The following is a 21,886-nucleotide window of genomic DNA, read 5'->3' as shown; positions in this document are numbered from 1 at the left end:
CCTAATTCTTCTGCTTTAAGTAGAAGTGTATCATGAAGTAAAACTAAAACACTGAGACAGAATGATCAGAGTAAGAAAAATATTAAAAGGAGAGGACGTTATAGTGTTTGCATATGTATAAAGATAGCCTTAAAGAAAGAATATAAACAGAAAAAAAAACTATCCTTCATTAATATAAGTAGGAAATTGAAAATGCTGCTGCAGTTGCCCTCAATCTTCTTCTCATATGAAATTCTCCTGCTTTCATATATATACATATATATATCACAAAACAATTCTTTATCCTCTTTCAATATTGTTATCTAAACACTGTACTGTGTCAAAAATTGAAACAATTTGCCTCAAAAATTTTCTTTCTGTAAGTAGCTTTGTGGCTTATAGTTACTTTAAAAGATGGAAACTTCCAGAGTTGGTAATTTACAGACTGATTTTATAAAGAATATAAAGCATAAGACACCCAGAGTTCAATTCCTCAATGTCTGTTCTGCTACTGAATTATAATCCAAACCCATTTTTTAGGTGTTACGACATTAAACTTATATTAGTATCAGTTATAATGGACACATAAGTTATTTATTCCTACCTGAGAACTCCATCTACTTGGTCTTTGGTGTAGCCTTTTCCACTTTCACCACTACCAGAGTAGCTGTCCTTTGTGCAGTTAGGCTTGCTTTGATCACTACTACCTGACGGTTTTCGGCAATGAGGGCTATTTCCAGCAGTGCTTCCATTTTTCATAATTATTTCCAATAGCGCTGTGGAAAGATACAGAAAGCATACTATCTCTATCTCTGTTTACATACACATGGTCTTGAGAAAAAAGTTTTAAAGCTGACAAATTGTGTACTTCAGAAAGATACACCATAGGGTCTTTTAAAATAAATAGCAAGCATTCCCTTATGTACTTAGCTGTTGACAGACTACTGATCACCATTTAGAAGTAGAATATTAAGAAGTTTAATGTTAGTAACTCAAAATTACTATCATCCAATAACTTATGACATACTTTTATTTGTCACATCATGGTGAAACTGCAGAATACCAAAGAAAAAGATAGTCCTTAAAGTAGCCAATGAGATTACCTAAAAAGAAACAGAAATTAGACTTCCTATTTATTTCTCAGCAGCAACAATGGCAGCTAAGTGAGTAATATCTTCAAAATACTTAGGGAGAATAACTATCAACTTGAGTTCTGCATTAATTTTCTGAAAATTAGATAAGATTAAAATAAAAACATTTTCAAACAAACAAAAACTGAGAAAATTTACCACTAAGATTTCACTAGAAGATACTTAAAATACTAAATACTAAAATATTTTGAACAAAAGGAAAATGCTTGCAGACAGGCTGAGATGTAAAAGGGAATGGACATAATGAGGTCCAAATACTGTGGAGCAAACACTGTGGTAATGTGTGAGTAAATCTAAACTGAGTCCATAAAGCAACAGTATATGTCTAGGATCTCCTAGAAAATACTGGAGAGGCACAGAAGAGGGTAGAGAGAATATATGAAATAAGAATGGCCATGTATATTCATAATGATTAAAGATGGGAGGGTGGGAGGGATTGATTAAACTATTTTCTCTCCTTTTGGGTATGCTTGAAACTTCCCACAATGAGTTAAAACTAAACATTGAAAAAATAAAATCAACAGAACTAAAAGGAAAAAACAGAGAAACCCACCTTGACAGTAAAAGATTTTAACACACTTTTAATCCAAAACTGACACTGGGTCGATTAAATAATTACTAAGGATACAAATGAGATAAACTTCTAATTTATCAAGTTTGATCTAAGAAACATAAAGTAATTATATACAACAAATGTGAATATTCATTCTTTACAGGCACACAAGGAATGAAAATTGACTACATTATAACTAGACCATAATATTATCCTCTTCAAATCTCAAATAATTAGTATTATAATATACTACAATCTCTGAGCAAAATGCATTTAAGTGAGAAATCAATTACAAAAATGTAACTAGATCACAAATGGGTTGGAAAGGAGAAGAGTCTAGAAAAACTCATGTATCAGAGAAACAATCATAATATAAACAAGAAAGTGGAATTGAAGAAAAATGAACATACTACATATCAGATTTTGTGGGTCATCAAATGGTGCTGGCACAACTGGAGAGCTAAATGAAAAACAATGAATCTGGACCCCTTCTTCACACCATACACAAAAATTAACTCAAAATAGATCACACACCTATATGTAAGAGCTAAAACTATAAAACTCTTAGAAGAAACTATAGGAGTAGATCTTTGTGACTTTGATTTAGTCCAAAATTCTTAGATTTGACAAATTAAGTAAAGTGGCAAAAGAAAAAACAGAGAAACTGGACCTTATCAAAATTGAAAACTTTTGCCCCTCAGAGAATATCATCAATAAAGTAAAAAGACAATCCACAGAATGTGAAAAAATATTTACAAAATCATATATCTGAAAGAGACATATATCTAGAATATATAAAGGATTCTTACAATTCAATAGTAAAAGGACCAAAAACTCAATTAAAAATGGGTAAAGGATCTGAATAGACATTCTCCAAAATAGATATACAAGTGATTAATAAGTACATGAAAAGTTGCACAACAATATCCACTAGGCAAATGAAAATTAAAACTACAACGAGATACCACTTTACATCCATAGGATGACTATCATCAACAAGATGGACAATAACAAGTGTTGACAAGAATATGGAAAAATGGGAACCCTTATACATTGCTGGTGGTAATGTAAAATGCTATGTCCACTTTGAAAAATCACCTGGTAGTTCTTTAAAAGATTAAACATATAGTTACTATTTGACCCAACAATCTTATCCCTGGGTGTATACCCAAGAGAAATGAAAACATACATGTATACAAAAACTGGTTCACAAATGTTCATAAGAGTATTGCCAATAATAGAAAAAAGTTGAAACAATTGAAATGTCCATCAAATTATGAACAGATAAATAAAATGTGATATGTCCATATAATGGAATATTATTTGACAATTTAAAAAATGAACTATTGATATATGCTACAACATGGATGAACCTTGAAAACATGCTAAGTGAAAAAAGCCAGTCACAAAAGACCACATATTGTATGATTCCATTTATATGGAATGTATAGAATAGGCAAATCTACAGAGACAGAAAGATCAGTTGTTGCCAAGGGTTACTGGGGAGGGAAGGATAGAATTGGGGAGAAATGAGGAGTCATTGCTAGTGAGTATGAGGTTTCTTTCTGTGATGAAGAAAATGTTCTAAAATTAATTGCTGTTATGGTTGCACAACTCTGTGAACCCACTGAATGGTATACTTTAATTGAATGAATTGTAAGGTATGTGAGTTACATCTCAGTAAAGCTGTTATATATATATATTTTAAAATCCAGCATTGTCATTGCCACACGGCTTGTGGGATCTCAGTTCCCCGACAAAGGACTAAACCCAGGCCACAGCAGTGAAACTGCTGAATCCTAACCACTAGACCACCAGGGAACTCCCGATAATTATTCTTAATATTTTACATATGAGAAATTTCTTCCATATCTTTTTCCTAGCTAACGCATTCAAGAGGTCACCAAAGACATACGATATTCAGTTTTTATAACAATCTAGCTGTAGATGGTACAGAAAGGCTCTTAATTAGACACCAATCTAGTAGTTATTAACAATATAAGAATAACATATAGTTAACTTTTAACTATAGTTTAGATCATATTTAATGCAATCACATTAACCTTGAGAGCAGAAGCCAGCACGGTCTAGTGGGTAGTAGTTCACAACTTTTTAATATGAAAAATTTTGTGGAAATTCTGGGAAGACAACAGCTTACTTTTTTTTTTTTTTTTTTTTAGCGGTACGCCGGCCTCTCACTATTGCGGCCTTTCCCGTTGCGGAGTACAGGCTCCGGACGCACAGGCTCAGCGGCCATGGCTCACGGGCCCAGCCGCTCCGCGGCATGTGGGATCTTCCCGGACCGGGGCACGAACCTGTGTCCCCTGCATCAGCAGGCGGACTCTCAACCACTGCGCCACCAGGGAAGCCCCAGCTTACATTTTAAACCTCATAAATTAGAGCAATTAGACAGCAAAATCAAAACCTCATGTACAAAATCCCAAAATACAAGAAGGTGGGGACAAGCCACCAATAGTTACAAGATCTATGTGGGTAGTATCATCTGTGCAGGAAAAAGCAGAGGACAGTAACAGGGCATTTTACCAGTCCACAGAACAAAATAACTGCAAAATAGCCAACAGGGACTCTCTATGAAGCAGAGCAGGCGAAAATGAGAAAAGTGAATAAAAAGGAATGGGTTTTGCTCACTACAATAGCATATGATTGAAAGGGTTCACAATAAACTCTTAAGGGCATCCAGTCACTACAATTCTCAAAACTAATCAGTCAAAGTTCTCCTCCAGAACAAAGTCACACCAAGGAGAAACTGCTGGGAACAGGATCCAAACTGAAGAGACGAGAGGCAATAGAAAAAAAAGAAAAGCAAAATTCTAGATAAAGTGGGGAAGGAGAAAGGAGTGAGGAGATCTTATATAGCAAGGTGACATACTTTCAAACATTACACAGAAACTGGAGAAGATCTCTGTGTATTTAGAAAGGCTAACTAACTTCACATAAAAATGAATAAAAGAAAATGATAGAAGTGAAATCTGATACAAAGTTACATTAAAAAAAAAAAGAACAGGATAAATCTCTGAACACAATGAAAGCACACCACAAAGACTTGCCAACAAAATAGGTAAACACTATAACCTACTATTTCTAAACAAGCTGAAAAGACTTTTAAAAATTATTCACAATACAAAAGAACAACATAAATTAGAATTAACCCCCCCTCAAATTATCTACCCATAGCTTCGGTGATAAAACTCAGGAGACAAAAAGAAATGGAAAAATCAATTCAAAAAAGAATTAAACTAGAACAAAGAGTTAATAAACACAACAGAACTGCTGTGTAAATGAAAGAGAACATAAAAAGTACAATTTTTTAACTAAAACAAATGAAAAAGGCAAAAAATTAGAAAGAAAATGGCAAATATCAACGATAGTTAAAGAAGATCCAACATACATATAATGAATGAGTCCTGAAGAAGAAAAATACAGGAAATTAAACCAATATAACAATAATTGGAGAAAACTTTTCTGATATAAAAATAAAAACATCTGAAACCACATAATGAAAGGGCCAATCATGTACCTAAGAATACTGACCCAGAAAAACCAACATTAAGATATACTCTACTAAAATTAATTGAGCATCTAGTCAAAAAGATCAAATGGCTTATTCTCTTATAAAGAAAATCAGATTGTCATCAGACTTTGCTCATCAGTAGTACTTGCATAAAACAATAGAAATATATATTTAGATACCCAAAGAAAGAAAATTTGAATCAAGGATTTTGTATCCCTCACTAACTTCAAGCATTAAGACCCACAGCTGAACTGTTTTCCACATTCCAGAACTTAGGGAGCATAGTTCCCACAAGGCCTTCCTAGAAATCTACTAGAGAACAGGCTTTAGAAATCCAAAATTAGACATACAATGACATAAGGACTGATGGTGAACATTAAATGTACAGTGACCTATTGAGTTAAAACTGAACTACAATTAAAAGAGAGCACATAGTATGTAGTAATAATATGCTCTGACACTGTAGATAGGTTCAAATATTTTTTAAATGGTAGGATTCCTCTGTCTTTCCTTTTACTTGTAAAAAAAAAAGATCATTTGTCTTCTCTTCCTTTCATTTTCATTTGGCAGCTGAAGCCTGGACCAAAGGAACTTATTGGGACCAAGGAAGCACTCATAGCCAAAAGCATGGCTAAGCTTGGTAGGCCTGCACCAATGGGATCAAAAATGCAACTCATTACATACGGGGGGAAAAATGAACAAATGAGTAAATTGGTAATAATGGGAGCCACATTTCTTACTCTCAGAAAATGGAATTACAGGGGGCTTCCTTAGTGGCACAGTGGTTGGGAGTCCGCCAGCCTATGCAGGGGACGTGGGTTCGAGCCCTTGTCCACGAGGATCCCACATGCCATGGAGCTGCTAGGCCCATGCACCACAACTACTGAGGCTGCACTCTGGAGCCTGCAAGCCACAACTACTGAGCCCGTGCACCACAACTGCTGAAGCCTGTGTGCCTATAGTTCGTGCTCTGCAGCAGGAGAGGCCACCGCAGTGAGAGGCATGCACGTCACAGCGAGCAGTGGCCCCCGCTCGCCACAGCTGGAGAGGGCCCACACACGGAAGCAAAGACCCAACACAGCCAAAAATAAATAAATAAAATAAAATTTTAAAAAAACAAAGAAAATGGAATTACAAATATGAAAACAGAAGGTTAGAATGAACCCTGTGGACTTCAAACGGAGGTGTGTGAATCTTTGCACAGACTGCAAAATTAATATAGATTAAATTACTACAGGCATGCGTATACCCACAAACACATATAACACAGAGATACACATACATACATGCAACATACACACACATACATGCATTCATACATACATAATTTTCTTTTTTTAAGATTTATTTATTATTATTATTATTTTTGGCAGCATTGGGTCTTCATTGCTGCACGCCGGCTTTCTCTAGTTGTGGCGAGAGGGGGCTACTCTTTGTTGTGGAGCGCAGACTTGTCACTGCAGTGGCTTCTCTTGTTGCAGAGCACAGGTTCTAGGCGCGTGGGCTCAGTAATTGTGGCTCACAGGCTCTAGAGTGCAGGCTCAGTCGTTGTGGTGCATGGGTTTAGTTGCTCCATGGCATGTGGGATCTTCCCAGATCAGGGATCAAACCCGTGTCCCCTGCATTGGCAGGTGGATTCTTAACCACTGTGCCACCAGGAAGTCCCCATACATATATTTCTTAGCTCTACCAAAAGGACCTAGAGACAATGACATACCTGTAGCAACGAGCTTATCAAGTGTCTATATCTTAGTTTCTAAGTACCATTATCCTCTAAAAAGAATCAGGACTCCTGGGGAGAGAACTGATTCCCAGGGCAGAGAAAGTAAAACAAAACGTAAGCCTGAAAACTTTTTTGTGCCAGAAAGTAAGGAAGTTCAAAGAATGATGAGGACATGTCAAAAAGACATAGCAGCCAGCCTGAAGGGGCTCCTACTGACTAAATCTGAGGCAATCTGAGCATCAAAATGAATAACGATAATAATGGATTAAATAGGAATCCATGAATCCATACTAATAAATAAAGTTAAGTGCCAACTAATAAACTGCAGAAGAAATAATGGAATAAAAAACCAACATGTGGCAACCATCAGAAATTTATTCTGAAAAGAATCATCAATGGATGCTAAAAGGAGTTAGTGAAAGTTTGTTGTGGAACAGGACATTTACAGTTTCAAAGTATTTTCCCACAAAATATTTATTAATTACAAGAGGGGGGAATAAAAGTAAGTTTAGAGTGGAGAAACCTGGTAATCACCAACTTCACCAAGTGATCAAAGTTAACCTCACCAGTAAGGACGAAATCAACATAACATGTCTCCTGATAAGTTACACTAAGAACATGGTATGCCTGCCAAAGATTCATAAGAGGAAATGTCAGCCAAACCCAAATTGAGGGAAATTCTATTAAATATCTGGTCTGCACTCATCAAAAATGCCAAGATCAAGAAAGAAAAGAGAGGGGATGTAAATTGGTACAGCTGCTATGGAGAACGGTATGGAGGTTCCTCAAGAAACTAATAATAGAGCTACCGTATGATCCAGCAATCCCACTCCCACTCCTGGGCATATATCCAGAGAAAAACATGGTTCAAAAGGATACATGCACCCCAATGTTCATTGCAGCACTGTTTACAATAGCCAAGACACGGAAGCAACCTAAATGTACATTGCTAGATGAATGGATAAAGAAGATGTGGTACATATATACAATGGAATATTACTCAGCCATTAAAAAAGAATGAAGTAATGTCATTTGCAGCAACATGGATGGACCTGGAGATTATCATACTAAGTGAAGTAAGTCAGACAGAGAAAGACAAATATAATGTGATATCACTTACATGCGAAATCTAAAAAAGATGATACAAATGAGCTTATTTACAAAACAGAAACAAACTCACAGACTTAGAGAATGAACTTATGGTTTGGTTACGAGGGGCTGGGGTTGGGGAGGGATGGATTGAGAGTTTGGGATTGACATGTATACATGCCTATATTTAGAATAGATCACCAACAAGGACCTACTGCATAGCACAGGGAACTCTGCTCAATACTCTGTAATAACCTAAATGGGAAAAGAATTTGAAAAAAGAATAGATACACGTATATGTATAAATAAATCACTTTGCTCTACACCTGAAACTAACACAATGTTGTTAATTGTTTGATTAAACAAGCAATTCTTAGTCAACTATACTCCAATATAAAAAAAAAAGAAAAAAGATATCTAGAGAACAAAATATGCCAAATAAATGCAACATATGTCCTTTTTGCTATCAAAAACATAACTGGGAGAACTGGCAGAATTTGAATGAGGTACATGCATTAATTTCATGAATCTGATGGTTATACTGTTGTTATGTAAGTGTCCTTGTCTTAAAAAACATACACTGAATTATTTAGGGGTAACAGGACATCATGTCTACAACTTACTCTTAATTGGTTCAGGAAAAAATATAATAAGAACAAATTGTGTATGTGTGTGGGTGGGGGAGAGATAGCAGGGAGAGAGAGGGAGGGCACGATAAAGCAAATGCAGTAAAATTTTATCAAATAGGAAGCCTGAGTGAAATGTACATAGGGAAGTCCACACTACTTTTAAGACTTTTCTATAAATTGGAAAGTATTTCAGAATTTTTAAAAAGCTAAAATATGGAGGGAAAATAGAGAGAGTATATGAAAAGAAAATATAACTGTTTTCAGTAATTTTTATCAGTGAGGTAGTATTGGTAATATTACACTGAAACTATTATGTATATGATGTGGCATAAAGCAAATAAATAATCATGACACAGTCTACCATCTGCCATGGCCTTGAAAACCAGGATTACTACTGTGGAAGGAAAAAAACAGAAACAGAAGTGAGAAAAGTTTAAACATCCCAAAGTGCTTAACTTGAATTGGACTTACTAGTATAAACTTATTAAGCTGTTTTAACTTAAAAAAAAAAATTCCCTAGTCTGTACACTGAAAAGGCCCAGAAACAATGAACAATCTATTAGCCACAGCATCCTTAGTACCAGATTGTGATACTGAAACACCATTTTCCACTAAAAGAAACCAGGGCTTACTGGAGATATGGTTGATTCCAGGTCTAGTATAGGGAATATATAAGAGGAACCTGAAACTTTCCGTTATACCAGAGAAAGGAAACTATTAAAGACTATTGTGAATGTGTCTATAGGACTCAGGAGCTAACCTAAAGGTGTTCCCACTGGCCAGATCTAAAAAATAATATTATCTGCCTTTGGAAAAGGGGAGCCAACTCCTTTTCTTGAAAACTGATAAAAGCAGTCAAGCACTTATCATATCCTGCCTTTCCTATATGAACTGCAACACTGTGTAACCCTAAGACAGGTGAGGGGAAAGTGTCTCTTTATAGAAGTATTTCAGCCAATAAAAGAAAAATTATTTTTTAAAAATGGTTAAAGCCAGATGTGAAAGTGGTTATATGTGTTTATATTTGCAGGTGGCCACAAAGTCCCTATGCATGCTAATTAGGAGTTATCTGTACATTCCCTTTCATTCTTAGCACGAACAGATTCTCATGGACATCTTCCATGTTAAAAGCTAGATGCTAGATGTTGTTAAAGCAGGATCATACAGTTGCTTTAAATTTTCAAGTTATTATGATACTGAAAATCTTTCTACAATTTCATGCATAGGAGCTGTGCTTAACAATGGCTGTGTGTATACATGCACTCACGCCAAGCACTCTTTGGCTCCAGAAGAGTGAAAATTTGGACAAGTTCCATTACCTCTGGGTCTCACTATCCAGTTTTATCATCTTAAAAATGGAATCAGCAAGGTTTTCTGGATTAACAATCACTGGAACCAATGCCTGAGAAGGTAATGGATTCAGTTTCAAATACTGCCAGAATTTAGAACACACTGCCCTTTTCTGATTTATTACATGTCTTAGCTATCATAGGAGATCTCAGTTACCACAATAATGTACAGTATTACAAATATTAATTGGGCAGATACAGTACTTATAAACCAGAGTACATTTACTTTTGGTTTTAAAACTATGCAACCTTATTTTATGTGTTCACTTTCCAGACAAACAGCCTTGCTTGTGGTTTTAATGTAATTTGTACTTACTTTAAGTATACTCTGTATTAAGGACCAGTGGAAAAGTAAATATAGTATTAAAAATGGTTATGTGGATAATCCAAAAGTGAAAAACCAAGATCTGTTTTTATTTCATAAGGTTCTGCTGCACACCTGTTATATATAATGTCCATCACTAATAAAACCTAAAATAAGAACACATGATTTGAAAAAAGGATTTTTTTCCTTCCTCCTCACAAACTGGAAATAGCTTTTATTTGTGTGATTATAAAAGTAATGTTGTTCAGCTCATTAAAAAAGACATAACAAAGTGAAGATCACTTATAAATCCTACACAAGAAAAAAAATCACTCAACCATTTTGGTATATTTAACTCTAGTTACTCTAGTTGGCTAGCTGTCTAGCTTCTTATATATTCTGAAACAAAATGAGAATAATCTACATATGATTGTAGCCTACCTTTATTAAGTTCATAATTCAATGTATATATCACTTAAGAGCAATAAATCTAGGTCCACATCATCTTTATTTTTTAAGACCTTGTTCAGAACTATTGCAATAGGGGAGAGAGAGCAGGCTGAACTCTGAATTCATTAAGACAGCTGGGAATTTGTAGCCAATAAGCAGGGTGAGGTGGGTCAGTGGATGGAAAATTACTGAGGCACATCATCGTTTTTAATAGGTGCATAGTGTATGAATGCAATGCAATTTATTTAATCAATTCCCACTGATGGACTCTTTCCAAATTTTTGCTACAGTGACAACCCTTATACATACATTTTTGCACACTTGTCCGATCATGGAAAAACTTCACTTGTGAATATATTACCATGAAAAGGCTTACAGCTATAACTTTTTCATTTATTTATTTAACAAATTGTCTTCATTGATAAGGGAATAAAATTATATAAACAAGTATTATTCCAGAAAATCTAGGCTTTACAGATGCCACAAGTATATGCAAAACACTGTTAGACACCCTATGAGTAGAAAAGATGATTAACATTAAAATAGTTCCTGACAACAGAAGAGGAACAGCTATACACATAAATAATACAAGGAATAAGTGCAAGGCAAGGAGAACTACATGTTAACTAAGAAGGGAATGAGTAGTTGAATCCAAACAGAGATTAATCCTAATTTAAGGTAATTATTTTATGCTTAAATAGGTAATTAAAAAATGACAGAAAAGAGACGAACACTATATTGTTAACTCCAAGGCACCATCCAAATACTTTTGCCATAGTATTCAATAGTAATACATGAAATTCTTATAGCTCTTAATAAAATAACCTTATAATAATCCTGTGAAGACTACAGATAAAACTGCGGCCCAGGAAAGGAAAGGGGAATGACAGGAATTGAGCCATTTCTGTGTCCAGCAGATACTTCCTATTTCATTCTTCTAGAATGTAAGCTCCCAGAGAAGAAGAACTGTCTTATTGTTCACTGACTCCCTAGTTCCTAGAGCAGTGCCTGCCACAAAGAAGTATGGATTCAGTAAATATTTGTTGAATAAATATATTCCCATTTTATAGATGAGGAAATTGAGGATCAGAAAGACAGTTATGGATGTAGGGGCACAAAACCATTAAATTAAGGCTCAAACCAAATTCAGTATTCTTTCTTCAACTATAATGTCTGAAATAGTTTGGTTATTAGCTGAAATTTGGAGATCATTTTATAACACTTGGTGCTATCAAAATAACTGTTCTGAATGTATAATTTACACTTGTCACTAAATTTTGATTAAGTCAGAAACAGAAGAAAACGGAATTGTCTTGAAAGGAATAGGCTGCATACTACTACAGATGTGAAATGACAGTTTTAAAAGCTTTATTTTACCAATTTAAGTGTGACAAAGGAGGAGAGAACTTTGAATTTTTTATCAGATTTAAATTTAAAAATAATGCAGCAAAAAAAAAGAAGAAAAATCTACAAACATATGTCTCATCTGAGGGGAAAAATAAAAAGAGGACTATTTTTATTGCTATTGTGCTGATAGATGCTGCAAATTATACGTGAGTTATCCATTCAATAAAGTAGACACAGGATGGCCTTTTTTGAAGCTGGAGGCTGCCATTTGGTTCAAATTACTATGAACTTCTTGAAAACAATTAAAATGCTTTTCTCTGAAAAAAAAATCTATACTTCAAACTGCCTGCCAATTAGTATGAAACACTAAAGTATTAAAATACCAATGTAAAGAATTAAAACAGTGAGACTGTATCTCTGTAAAAATCCAAAACATATCAATAATCCAATAAATATACAGTTTAAGAAACTAAAATGCAATTTACTTTCGCATGCTGACATTACTTTTCCAGAATATTTATATGTCCTATGTAAGTAGACATATACATATATCAATCCTTTCAAACATAAACCAAACTCACAGTATGAAAATATTTGAAAGCTGTAAAATTCAATTTGCTTAGAAGTCCACTGCAATAAATAAACTGTAAAATAATATTCTCAACTAAATACTTAGAAAGCAACAATGTCCTAGACTCATTTGAAGATGCTTTTCCTCAAGGGAAACTCCTGCCAGCTTTTTAAAGTGGTTTATCAATCAGACTTCTCACCTGGCAAGAATAAAATGTAAAGAGGACAAAAATTCTAGAATTTAGCTAGAACTTAGTCTTACATCCTCTCATTCACTATATAAGAGAAATCAAAATGCAATGTTTTATTTTGCCTATCCTAGCATGAAAACACATTCATCAAAACTCTTTGTTACAAGGATTTGAGGGTAGTCTAGAATAGGTGAAATTCAGGTATAAAAAGTTTAAATTCCATTTTAACCAACAGCTTCAATTCCCTTCTACATGAAATATTTTATCAGAAACTTATACAAATGTTCTAGATCTTTCCCTCCCCTGAATTCTTAAATTATTCCAATAAACGTCTTCTGAGAACATTCTATGTAAAATACACTTTAAGTATTTGCATGTGACTTAGCTAATGTTCACATGGGCCCTGTGATGAAAATCTTCCTTTTACTCATAACTAAACAAGGCTTGGCAACGTTAAGCAACTCATCCCTGGTTACAAAGCTGTCAGAGGCAAAGTCTGCACCTGAATAAGGTCTTCAGACTACACCACAACTGTAATCAACCACTTTATTTGGTAATCACATATTGCCATACAATACACTGTACTATTAACTTTCACTGTTATTTTCTTAATTTTCCCTATGTTCATGACTTTAAGAGCAATGTGCTGTGCTTTGATATCTTACAGTATCTTTAGTATTAGCAGATTGATTCAAGTTGCTTGTATGATAGAATTACAGACTACAAGTTTAAAAATTCTCAAAGCCTCACACTTGTTAAATGGAAATGATACCAAAATAATTGAGTGCTGTTAAATGCCTTCCATGTATTAACTCATCTAATTCTCATAAAAGCCCTATAAAATCGGTACCTTATTGTCCCATTTTGCAGACAAAAATGCTAAAAGCTAGAAAGGTTATCTAACTTGCCCAAGATTAAGGTTACAAGTTAGTTTTGGGCAAGGCTTCAAAAGCCAAGGTATCATCTCGAGTGGTTACATGCTCAATGTTAAAACTGTCCCTCTAAGACTAGACAATGACTAAATGAAATCATGTGGTCATACAGTTGAGAAATTCAAAAAATTTTAACTCTGGGCAATGATTTCTTGGATATGAAACCAAAAAGCACAGGCAATAAAAGCAAAAATAGACAAATGGCCCTATATCAAACTTAAAAAACTCCTGTACATCAAAGGAAACAACAGAATGAAAGACAACCTACAAAATGGGAGAAAAAAATCTGCAAATCACATATCTGATAAGGAGTTAATATCCAGAATATATAAAGAACTCCTACAACTCGACAACAAAAAAATAACCTAATTTAAAAATGAGCAAAGGACTTGAATAGATATTTCTCAAAAGATGATATAAAAATGGCCAAAAAGCAAATAAAAAGATACTCAACATCACTAATTGTTAGAGAAATGCAAATCAAAACCACAATGAGATATCACCATACATTTGCCAGGATGGCTACTATCAAAAACCAAAATGCAAACAAACAGAAAATAACAAGTGTTGGTGAGGATGTGGAGAAACTGGAACTCTTGTGCACTGTTGGCAGGAATGTAAAATGGCATTAACTGCTATGGAAAACAGTATGGCAGTTCCTCAAAAAAAGTGAAAACAGAATTACCAATATGATCCAGCAATTCCATTTCTGGGTATATATCCAAAAGAAGTGAAAGCAGGATCACAAAGAGGTATTTGCACACCCATGTTCATAGCAGCATTATTCACAGTAGCTAAGATATGGAAACTACAATCTATTCATAGATGATGAATGGATGCCGAAAATGTGGTGCATATATATGCAACAGAATATTACACAGCCTTCAAAAAGGAACTCCTGGTATATTTATGCTACAACATGGATGAACTTCAGGGACACTATGCTAAGTTAAATAAGCCAGTCAAAAAAGGCAAGTACTATATAATTCCACTTATATAAGTTATCTATAGTAGCCAAATTTTTAAATGAAATTACAGTGGGGGTTGCCAGGGGCTGGGTGGGTAGGGAAATGGGGAATCGTTTAATTGGCATAAAGTTTTAGTTTTGTAAGACAAAATTTTGGAGATCTGTTGTACCACAATGTGAAAATGGTTAACACGACTGAACTATACACTTAAAAATGGTTAAGTTGGTAAATTTTGTTGTGTTTTTGCCACACTAAAAACAAAAAATCACTTTCTTTTCTTTCATTGCCCTCTCCTGTCCTTCCTGGTACAGTACTTAGCAGCAGTGTAATGAAAAGGATAGAGAAAAGTACGGAATGCAAGGGCTTTAACAATGTAGAAAAGAATTAAAACAACAACAACAAAATGAAACAGGTCTCCCCACATTCTTACTGACTTACTGATAATTTTTTTCTTAACCTGGAAATATCTTGAACCTCAAGTGAAAACAGTATCCTATCGGCCAGACAATGGAGTGTAGTGGTGAAGGGCCTTTTGGAGCTAGAGAGCTCAAGTAGTATTCTGACTTTGTTACTAATTACTGTCTGACCTTGGGTAAGTTATTTTCATTCATTTACTCATTCATTCATTCATCAAAAAGTCTGTTTCCCTATGAGTAAACCTGGTCAAATGAATCCTAGGATTGTTCTGGGGAGTAAATGAAACAATTCATGTAAAACACTAGACACTCTGTAAGCACTCAATACATGCTGGCTATAATTACTTTATAGCCTAGAAAGCAGGACAAGAACAGGACTTCGACTAAAGGAAGTCCAGTACTCTATTCCTAAACATGTGCCTCATTTGCCGATAATTATGGTGCTATCGAATCGGATACTATTTAGCAAATCATTCCTGACTCTTATCATTCTTGTGCTCCTCTCTTCTAAAGAACTCTCTCTCGGAAAAGCAATGTCATCTCAGGTGTTCGAAAACGTTTGCTTTGGCAACAGTGTTTCCTACCCCAGAGGCGGTGGAACCAGGGACCTGTACATTAACCACCAAGAGTTCCCCGTTCCTCTCACTTCATTAGGGGCCTAGACCTTATTTGGGGGTGAAGATGAGGAGGGAGGGGGCCACACACCCACACACCCAGATATAAAGCCCCACTCTGGTAAGACAGGACCAGACGAATCTCCTGGAAGAATGACAGCTGGACATTTACGAAAACCGACCAGGGAACCGGCAACTCTTGCCTGCCGGCTGAGAGCCGGCATCTCGCAGGCAAGCTGGCGCGGAGGGAGTCTCGGGCGGTCCACAGCGGGCCCGGCTGGGTCGGTCAGGGCCGGGGCGGGGGTGTGTCGGGGAGGACCGTCCGGGGGGCCGGGCGGGCGGGGTCGTGGGGCCCGGGGGCCCTGCGGCTCCCAGAGGGGCGATGGTGGGGCGGGGGCGGGTTGCGCGGCGGCCCGGGGACCGGCCGGGGAAGAAGGGGACCGAGGGCCTCACCGCGGGCCGAGGGCAGTGGGTAGAGCTTCTCGGCCTTCTGCAGGAAGCGCTGGGCCTTCTCGCGGTTGCCGGCGTTCAGGGCCTCCCGGGCGATCTCGACACATTTCTCCGCCTCATCCCGGTTCCCCTCCATGGCTTGCGCCTTCTTCCGTTTCCTGCGGGAGCGCAGCGATGAGAGGCGGAAGCCGCCGTCGCCGAGGAGGCGAGGCTGGCCGGGGTTGGGGGCGTGCGGAGGCGAGCGGGGAGGAGCGCAGGCGACCGCGGCGGCGGGGCCCCGGCGCGCTGGCGGGCTTGCGGCTCCGCCTCCTCTCGGCGGCCTCCCCGCCCCCCGTGGGCCGCTACGGCTCGAGCCGCATCCCTCCCGGCCCCCGGGCTGACCTCCCGGGTCCGACCGCCCGAGCCGACTCGGCGGTCCCTGCCTGGCGCGGCCCGGCTCGGGGCCGACCGACCTGGAGGCCGGGGGTGCGGGCGATACCGGGCCGGCTGACCGCCGGGGGGTTCCGCCGAGGCGGGGACCCGGCCGCCTGCAGCGGCAGTGACGTGCCCCCTGACCTCCCGGGGCGGCCCGCTCGGGCGGCAGCCCGCCTTCCTATAGCGGCCAGGCGACGGGTCGGGGTGGGGACGTCCGTTTTCAGGAAGATTCCCAGGGATCGAAGGCCCCGCCTCTGGGTCCCCAGCCTCGGCAGGATTCTGTCAGGTGAGGACCGCGCTTCCGGCACAGGTGTTCAGGAAGCCCAGGAGAGCTTAGTTTGACCCTCACTCCTGTTTCATTGCCGTATTTCAGCGATACACCATTTTTCTGACCCAGATGCCATTAAACTTAGTACATCCAAGAGGTACAAAGCAAACGCTTACATAATTTGTAGTTTGCACTTATTCTGGTGAAAACCACAACCATAATAAGGCTTCATGACCGAAACAGGACGGAAATCAGCTCTTTGAGAGCGTATTACCATCACATAAGTAAACTTGTTGGGTTTTCTCCCTTCTTCCATTTTAACATCACCCCTTGTGAAATGATGTACCATGTCATGTTGGTCTCCTCGGTGAAGGGAAAGGGCCCACTTTTTGCTTGGTAATGTCCTCTTCCAAATTTCAAAAATTAAGAACTTGCCAGGAACCAAGTGTCGAAATGATCCGTACTACAAAATAACCATTTTCACACAATGCTCAGTAGAGATATTAGCCATGCCAGCAAATATGAACTCAGGACTTGCATAAAAATCCTGATTCCTCTCTGTAAAACGGGAATAGCACGTCCCCCAAAGATGTTACCGTGTATTGAACAATTTAATTCAAGTAGCCTTCAAAACAGCCTGCAGCACACAGGAAACACTACTCTCAGTCTAAACTGGAAGTTCCTTCCGTGGAGAGAGCTACGTACAGGACTCCCCTACCTGCTCCCCACCTCTCCCACCCAACTCCACCACAGTGCTCTGGCGTAGGGCTGCTGTCACTAACAGCAAACACAGCTAACAAACGGAGATGGTCAAACTTAACCTAGAAAACAGCAACCTGTCCCATGTTCCGGCTCCTGCTGAAGTTTTAACAGTTCATTACATAGTAAAAATAAATTATACTTGTGCCTTCTGACTCTGATGTACAGAATTAAGAGTTTAATTTCAAGGAAAGAAATGTGCTTAGGTTATTGCTGGATAAGATACCTATTCAAAACAAAGCTGTTCCTATTACAATCAAGCAGATTTTATACACAACTAGTTTGGGATATGACCTTTATTGAGCTTATCCACCGGAGTGGAAATAATGTCTGTACAAAACCAAATGTTTGTTACTATAACTTCTGCATCACAATTAAAATCCAAACAGTTTTTTAAAAACAGTCAACTCAATCAAAACCCACTACTTCAGAATCAATAGCTTCTTTGAAGCCACAGTAACACTTAAATATGGTTAAGACTCGAATGCAGAAATTTGGTTGGTTGGAAAGCTAATTAAACTTCCAACTTGCTCAAATAGAATTACAAAAAGGCAAAATTGTGTTTTTCACAGAGATACAGTCCACTGGAATCACCAACACTGGACAGCTGTTAAGAGTATTTAGAGTCCTGAGATAATAAGGAATCCAGGCATCCTTTAGACAGTCTTCTGTTGTCCTTTCTTCCCAATCAGAGATTTGTGGATGTGTGGAATGACACCTGGAAGAAGGATAAAATAACATAGTACTTTAAAACCAAAATAGTTTAATGTTCAACTTGGAAGACGTCTTTAAATGTGAGTAAAAATTCAGAAATACATACAGATATCAAATTTCATGATGCAACCATACTACAGATCACTGAAACTATACTGTGTCCTCTTCTAGACTGAAAATTACTAGTAGGAATTAAAGCAAAGAACTCTTTTCTCTAAAGCAATTAAAATTTTAGTATTTACATACCACCACCAGCAATTGTAGCCTTGATGAGAGAGTCCAATTCCTCATCTCCACGAATAGCAAGTTGCAAGTGACGAGGGGTAATACGTTTTACCTTCAAGTCTTTTGATGCATTTCCTGCCAATTCAAGTACCTAGAAGACAGAATGTAATCAATCTCCTTCCCGCTTTCCTTATCTTCAAGATCCTGACAAGAATCAAAGCCTCATGAACGTGTATCTACCAAGTGTCATCTCCCCCACTACCTGAATGGCAAGATACGCAAAACCTGTAAAGGGGGAACGCAATTTTATTTCCTGAAGCCGCAAACTCAAGCCCAGCGGGAACCCATCGTGAACACCAGCCCCCTCTAGCGTTGTCAGAAGCTTCTCGCCGCGTTTAGAGCCTGGGAGTTTTCTTGCATCACTTTCCTCCTTCCCTCCCGCCGCCTCCCCCCACCCCACCCCCCCAATCTTTCCCAGATTATAGGCGTACACCCATTTACCTCTGCGGTGAGGTACTCCAGGATGGCTGCGCTGTACACAGCGGCAGTCGCGCCCACACGTCCATGGCTGGTCGTCCTAGATTTCAGGTGTCGATGAATACGGCCCACCGGGAACTTTATTTTTAGCATACACAAACATAAATGCACAAAGGTAGACGGGCCAAAGACGGTAAAATTATACGCGCGCCAAAGCAAGGGGAACGGACGCTGGTGCAGCAACGCGCCCCAGCACCCACACACGTGATCGCCCCCCTCCCTGATATTTATTGTATCGGTAAGCCAAGTCGCGACACCATCACCCACGCAAAGACGAAACGCTCATCTAGAGTGATGATAAACAAGAGAGGAAAAGGAAAGAAAAACGCCACGATTCCCAGACTGCACGAACCACCACTGACTGACCTGCAAACCGGCTCTCTGCGAGCGGGAAACCGCCTTTGTCTTGGCCTTTCCGGAGTCCTTCCCAGCCTTACCGCCAGCCTGCGGCGCGCACACGCCCGCGAGCGAAGAAGGAACGCAGAATATAGGATTACCAGGGCGGCGCGCCCCTCCCCCACCGCGGCGCGGCCCGGGCGCGAGCGCGGCCCCGTGCCCAGCCGGGGTCTTCGGCCCGCCGCGCGCCGCAAGGGCGACCCCGCCCGCCCGACCCGCGCTGCGCGCCCGCCGCGGCCGCGCGCCGCCGTCCACCCGCTCGCCGCCCGCCGGCCCCCAGCGGCGCTGCGCGCGCCACCCAACCGTCGCCGCCCGCCGCGAGATCGGAGGCTGCTCCGCTCGCCGCCGACAAAACACCTCCCCCCGCTCTTCCAAATCCTGTCTCCGCGCGTTCCCAGCCGTTGCCGCTTCAAACCCATCTCCGTTTGTAACGGGTTTTTCTCCCGCCGGCAAAAACCCGCGGAGTCTTCGAGCGCCTCCACCAAGTTTACCATTTCAAATTCTGCTGAAGCTCAAACAAGCAAGGCAGAGAGAGGACTAGTCAAACACCCAGCGAGAACCTGCCACCTACTCCTTCGTCGCACCGCGATTCAAACTGCGCTGTCTCCCGCCTTCCCCGCTCCCTTTATACTGCAGAATGTTCCCTCATCCGGGAACTCGGATTGCTCATCCCACCAATGGCTGCTACCCGCCCTCGGGACGCGTCCTTGAAGCCCCAGCCAATGAGCAAGCGAAGAAAAGGGCGGAGGGGCGGGCGCTTCGCAGCTCGAGCCGCTATTGGGGCGTGGGGAAGGTGGTGGGGGAGGGCAGAGGGATGGGAACTGGGGAGAAGAAGGGCACGGCGGCGGGAGGGAAGAAACAGAGCGAGCTACGCTGCGGGAGCAAGGGGACCCGCCGGCTGTGGTCACGTGCTTGGGAGGAGGGGCTGAGAGGCTTAGGGGAGGGGCATGCAGTACCGAGCACCGCCCCCCTCCCCCCCCCACTCACGTCACCCGCTCAGCCTTCTTCTCCTAGCCTGGTTCCAGAGACCACGTGAAGTCTCCGCGGGGTCTAGCGCGCCCTCCTTCCCGCCCTGCCTCCCCCCGCAAGAGTACCTCGCAGGCGGAGACCCACCAGTCCTCATCCTTCTTCCGGGGCCCGGGGTACCCTCCTCCCCGGTCCCCTCTGCATCGCTGCGGCTCCTCCGGTCTGACAGGTAGCGCGAACGCGTACAGTGAGAGGAGCCCCGAGTTCATCGCGAACCACAGCCTTGATAGTGATGCCGCGTTCCTTCCCCCTAGGCGAGTCCCGAGCCACCGACTGATCAGGACCCACTGTTGCAACTTCATTTTCAGCTGAATGTCCCTACTCTTCTTTCCTCACGACTTGTGACTCCCCTACCTCCCCTACCCCACCCCAACGGGATAGTTTCACAGGAAATTCAGTGAGGCAAAGTCACCTCGTTGGTCACAAAAGACGTTTTGGTCTACCCATAGAGGGCTTGGGGTGAGGCGGTTATCTTTTCTTAAATCATAAGCCATGTTTTTCTGGAAATTACATGTCAATGGGTTGTACCTATAGCCTGGTGTCTAAAGTTGATTTAGTGAAACCTTAAAGCTATTATGTGTCAACTTGTATGCTAAACAGTTTGCTACATGACAAATGTTCGGTAAATGTCAGTGGGGTAACTCCCAGCATGATTCACAGACAGTTACAGATGGTCCGTGTAATCAATTGCAAATGGTGGGCTTAAAAAATAGTACTGTACACACACAGTACGATCCTAATGCCAGCTACCTAGTCTTCCAACTAATAGATTAATAACACCTGTATACATGTCCAGCTGCTTGAAGAAAGTAGTGATCTAAATCTTTAACATTTATAGTATTTAATAGTGTATTACATTTTAAACATATTTCAGTATTTCTGACGTCAAGAAATTTTGAAATACATACTTTTAAATACTGTAGTTCGGGTTTCAATTTGAAAGATTTTATCAAATTAGAGGACTTCTCTATTTCTAGGAGTTAAGTTCCAAGATTCCCAACAATTTGACACGAAGGCTTCTTATTTTCTTCCCCTTGCAACTGAGATTTCTTAGGATGTAATCAATAGCAAGAGTTAATCAGTTCTCCCACTGAATTGATATAATGACATTAAAAGCTATGAAACCTGATGTAATAGTTAACCTGAGCTCCACTGAGGCTTCCTGATATATAACTCACAAACCTACATTAATACCTTTTCTAGTTTGGAGACTATATATGTACTCTTTGCCATGAGGCCCAGCTAAAGGAATTCCCTGTTGCCTCACTGAATAGTGGTTAAGAGAATGAGTCAGGAGCAG

General features: G+C 39.9%; 2 protein-coding genes across 6 annotated transcripts in view; both read right to left on the bottom strand.

The window, feature by feature from the left end:
• Positions 1-16,536, bottom strand: part of DNAJB14 (DnaJ heat shock protein family (Hsp40) member B14) — a 41,642-nt gene extending 25,106 nt beyond the window's left edge. The window contains exons 1-3 of one of the 4 annotated variants that reach the window (XM_019926466.3): positions 16,251-16,382; positions 1,007-1,082; positions 584-755 (exon numbers count right to left, since the gene is read on the bottom strand). In XM_019926466.3, coding sequence (XP_019782025.1) covers positions 584-738 — 155 coding nt within the window. In that variant the 5' untranslated portion in view covers positions 739-755; positions 1,007-1,082; positions 16,251-16,382. Of the gene's footprint in view, positions 1-583; positions 756-1,006; positions 1,083-16,250 lie in introns of those variants that run through there. The other 3 variants (XM_019926467.3, XM_019926469.3, XM_073805569.1) reach the window with 3 other exon arrangements.
• Positions 16,537-17,969: 1,433 nt separating this feature from the next.
• On the bottom strand, positions 17,970-20,234 carry H2AZ1 (H2A.Z variant histone 1). Of its 2 annotated transcripts, XM_019926470.2 has the most exons (5): positions 20,052-20,234; positions 19,531-19,608; positions 19,129-19,242; positions 18,649-18,778; positions 17,970-18,406 (listed from the first exon to the last, which is right to left on the bottom strand). In XM_019926470.2, the coding sequence occupies exons 1-5, from the start codon at positions 20,052-20,054 to the stop codon at positions 18,345-18,347; spliced, it is 387 nt and encodes a 128-aa protein (XP_019782029.1). In that variant the 5' UTR covers positions 20,055-20,234; the 3' UTR covers positions 17,970-18,344. The 2 variants fall into 2 exon arrangements, with proteins under 2 accessions (XP_019782029.1, XP_019782030.1); XM_019926471.3 differs by lacking the exon at positions 19,531-19,608 and having other exon boundaries at positions 20,052-20,196.
• Between the last annotated feature and the right edge of the window lie 1,652 nt (positions 20,235-21,886).

This window comes from Tursiops truncatus, chromosome 5, assembly GCF_011762595.2.
Source record: "Tursiops truncatus isolate mTurTru1 chromosome 5, mTurTru1.mat.Y, whole genome shotgun sequence".
Taxonomy (NCBI): domain Eukaryota; kingdom Metazoa; phylum Chordata; class Mammalia; order Artiodactyla; family Delphinidae; genus Tursiops; species Tursiops truncatus.
Note: the sequence above shows the minus strand (reverse complement) of the source record. Positions and strands in the feature narration are given on the sequence as shown.

What these genes read in the sequence shown, in the direction of transcription:
- H2AZ1 (XM_019926470.2), bottom strand. An exon ending in CGCAGAGAGCCGGTTTGCAG is followed by an intron (nt 19,243 to 19,530) that starts GTCAGTCAGTGG and finishes CTAAAAATAAAG; the next exon opens with TTCCCGGTGGGCCGTATTCA. An exon ending in TGGAGTACCTCACCGCAGAG is followed by an intron (nt 18,779 to 19,128) that starts GTAAATGGGTGT and finishes TCTGTCTTCTAG; the next exon opens with GTACTTGAATTGGCAGGAAA.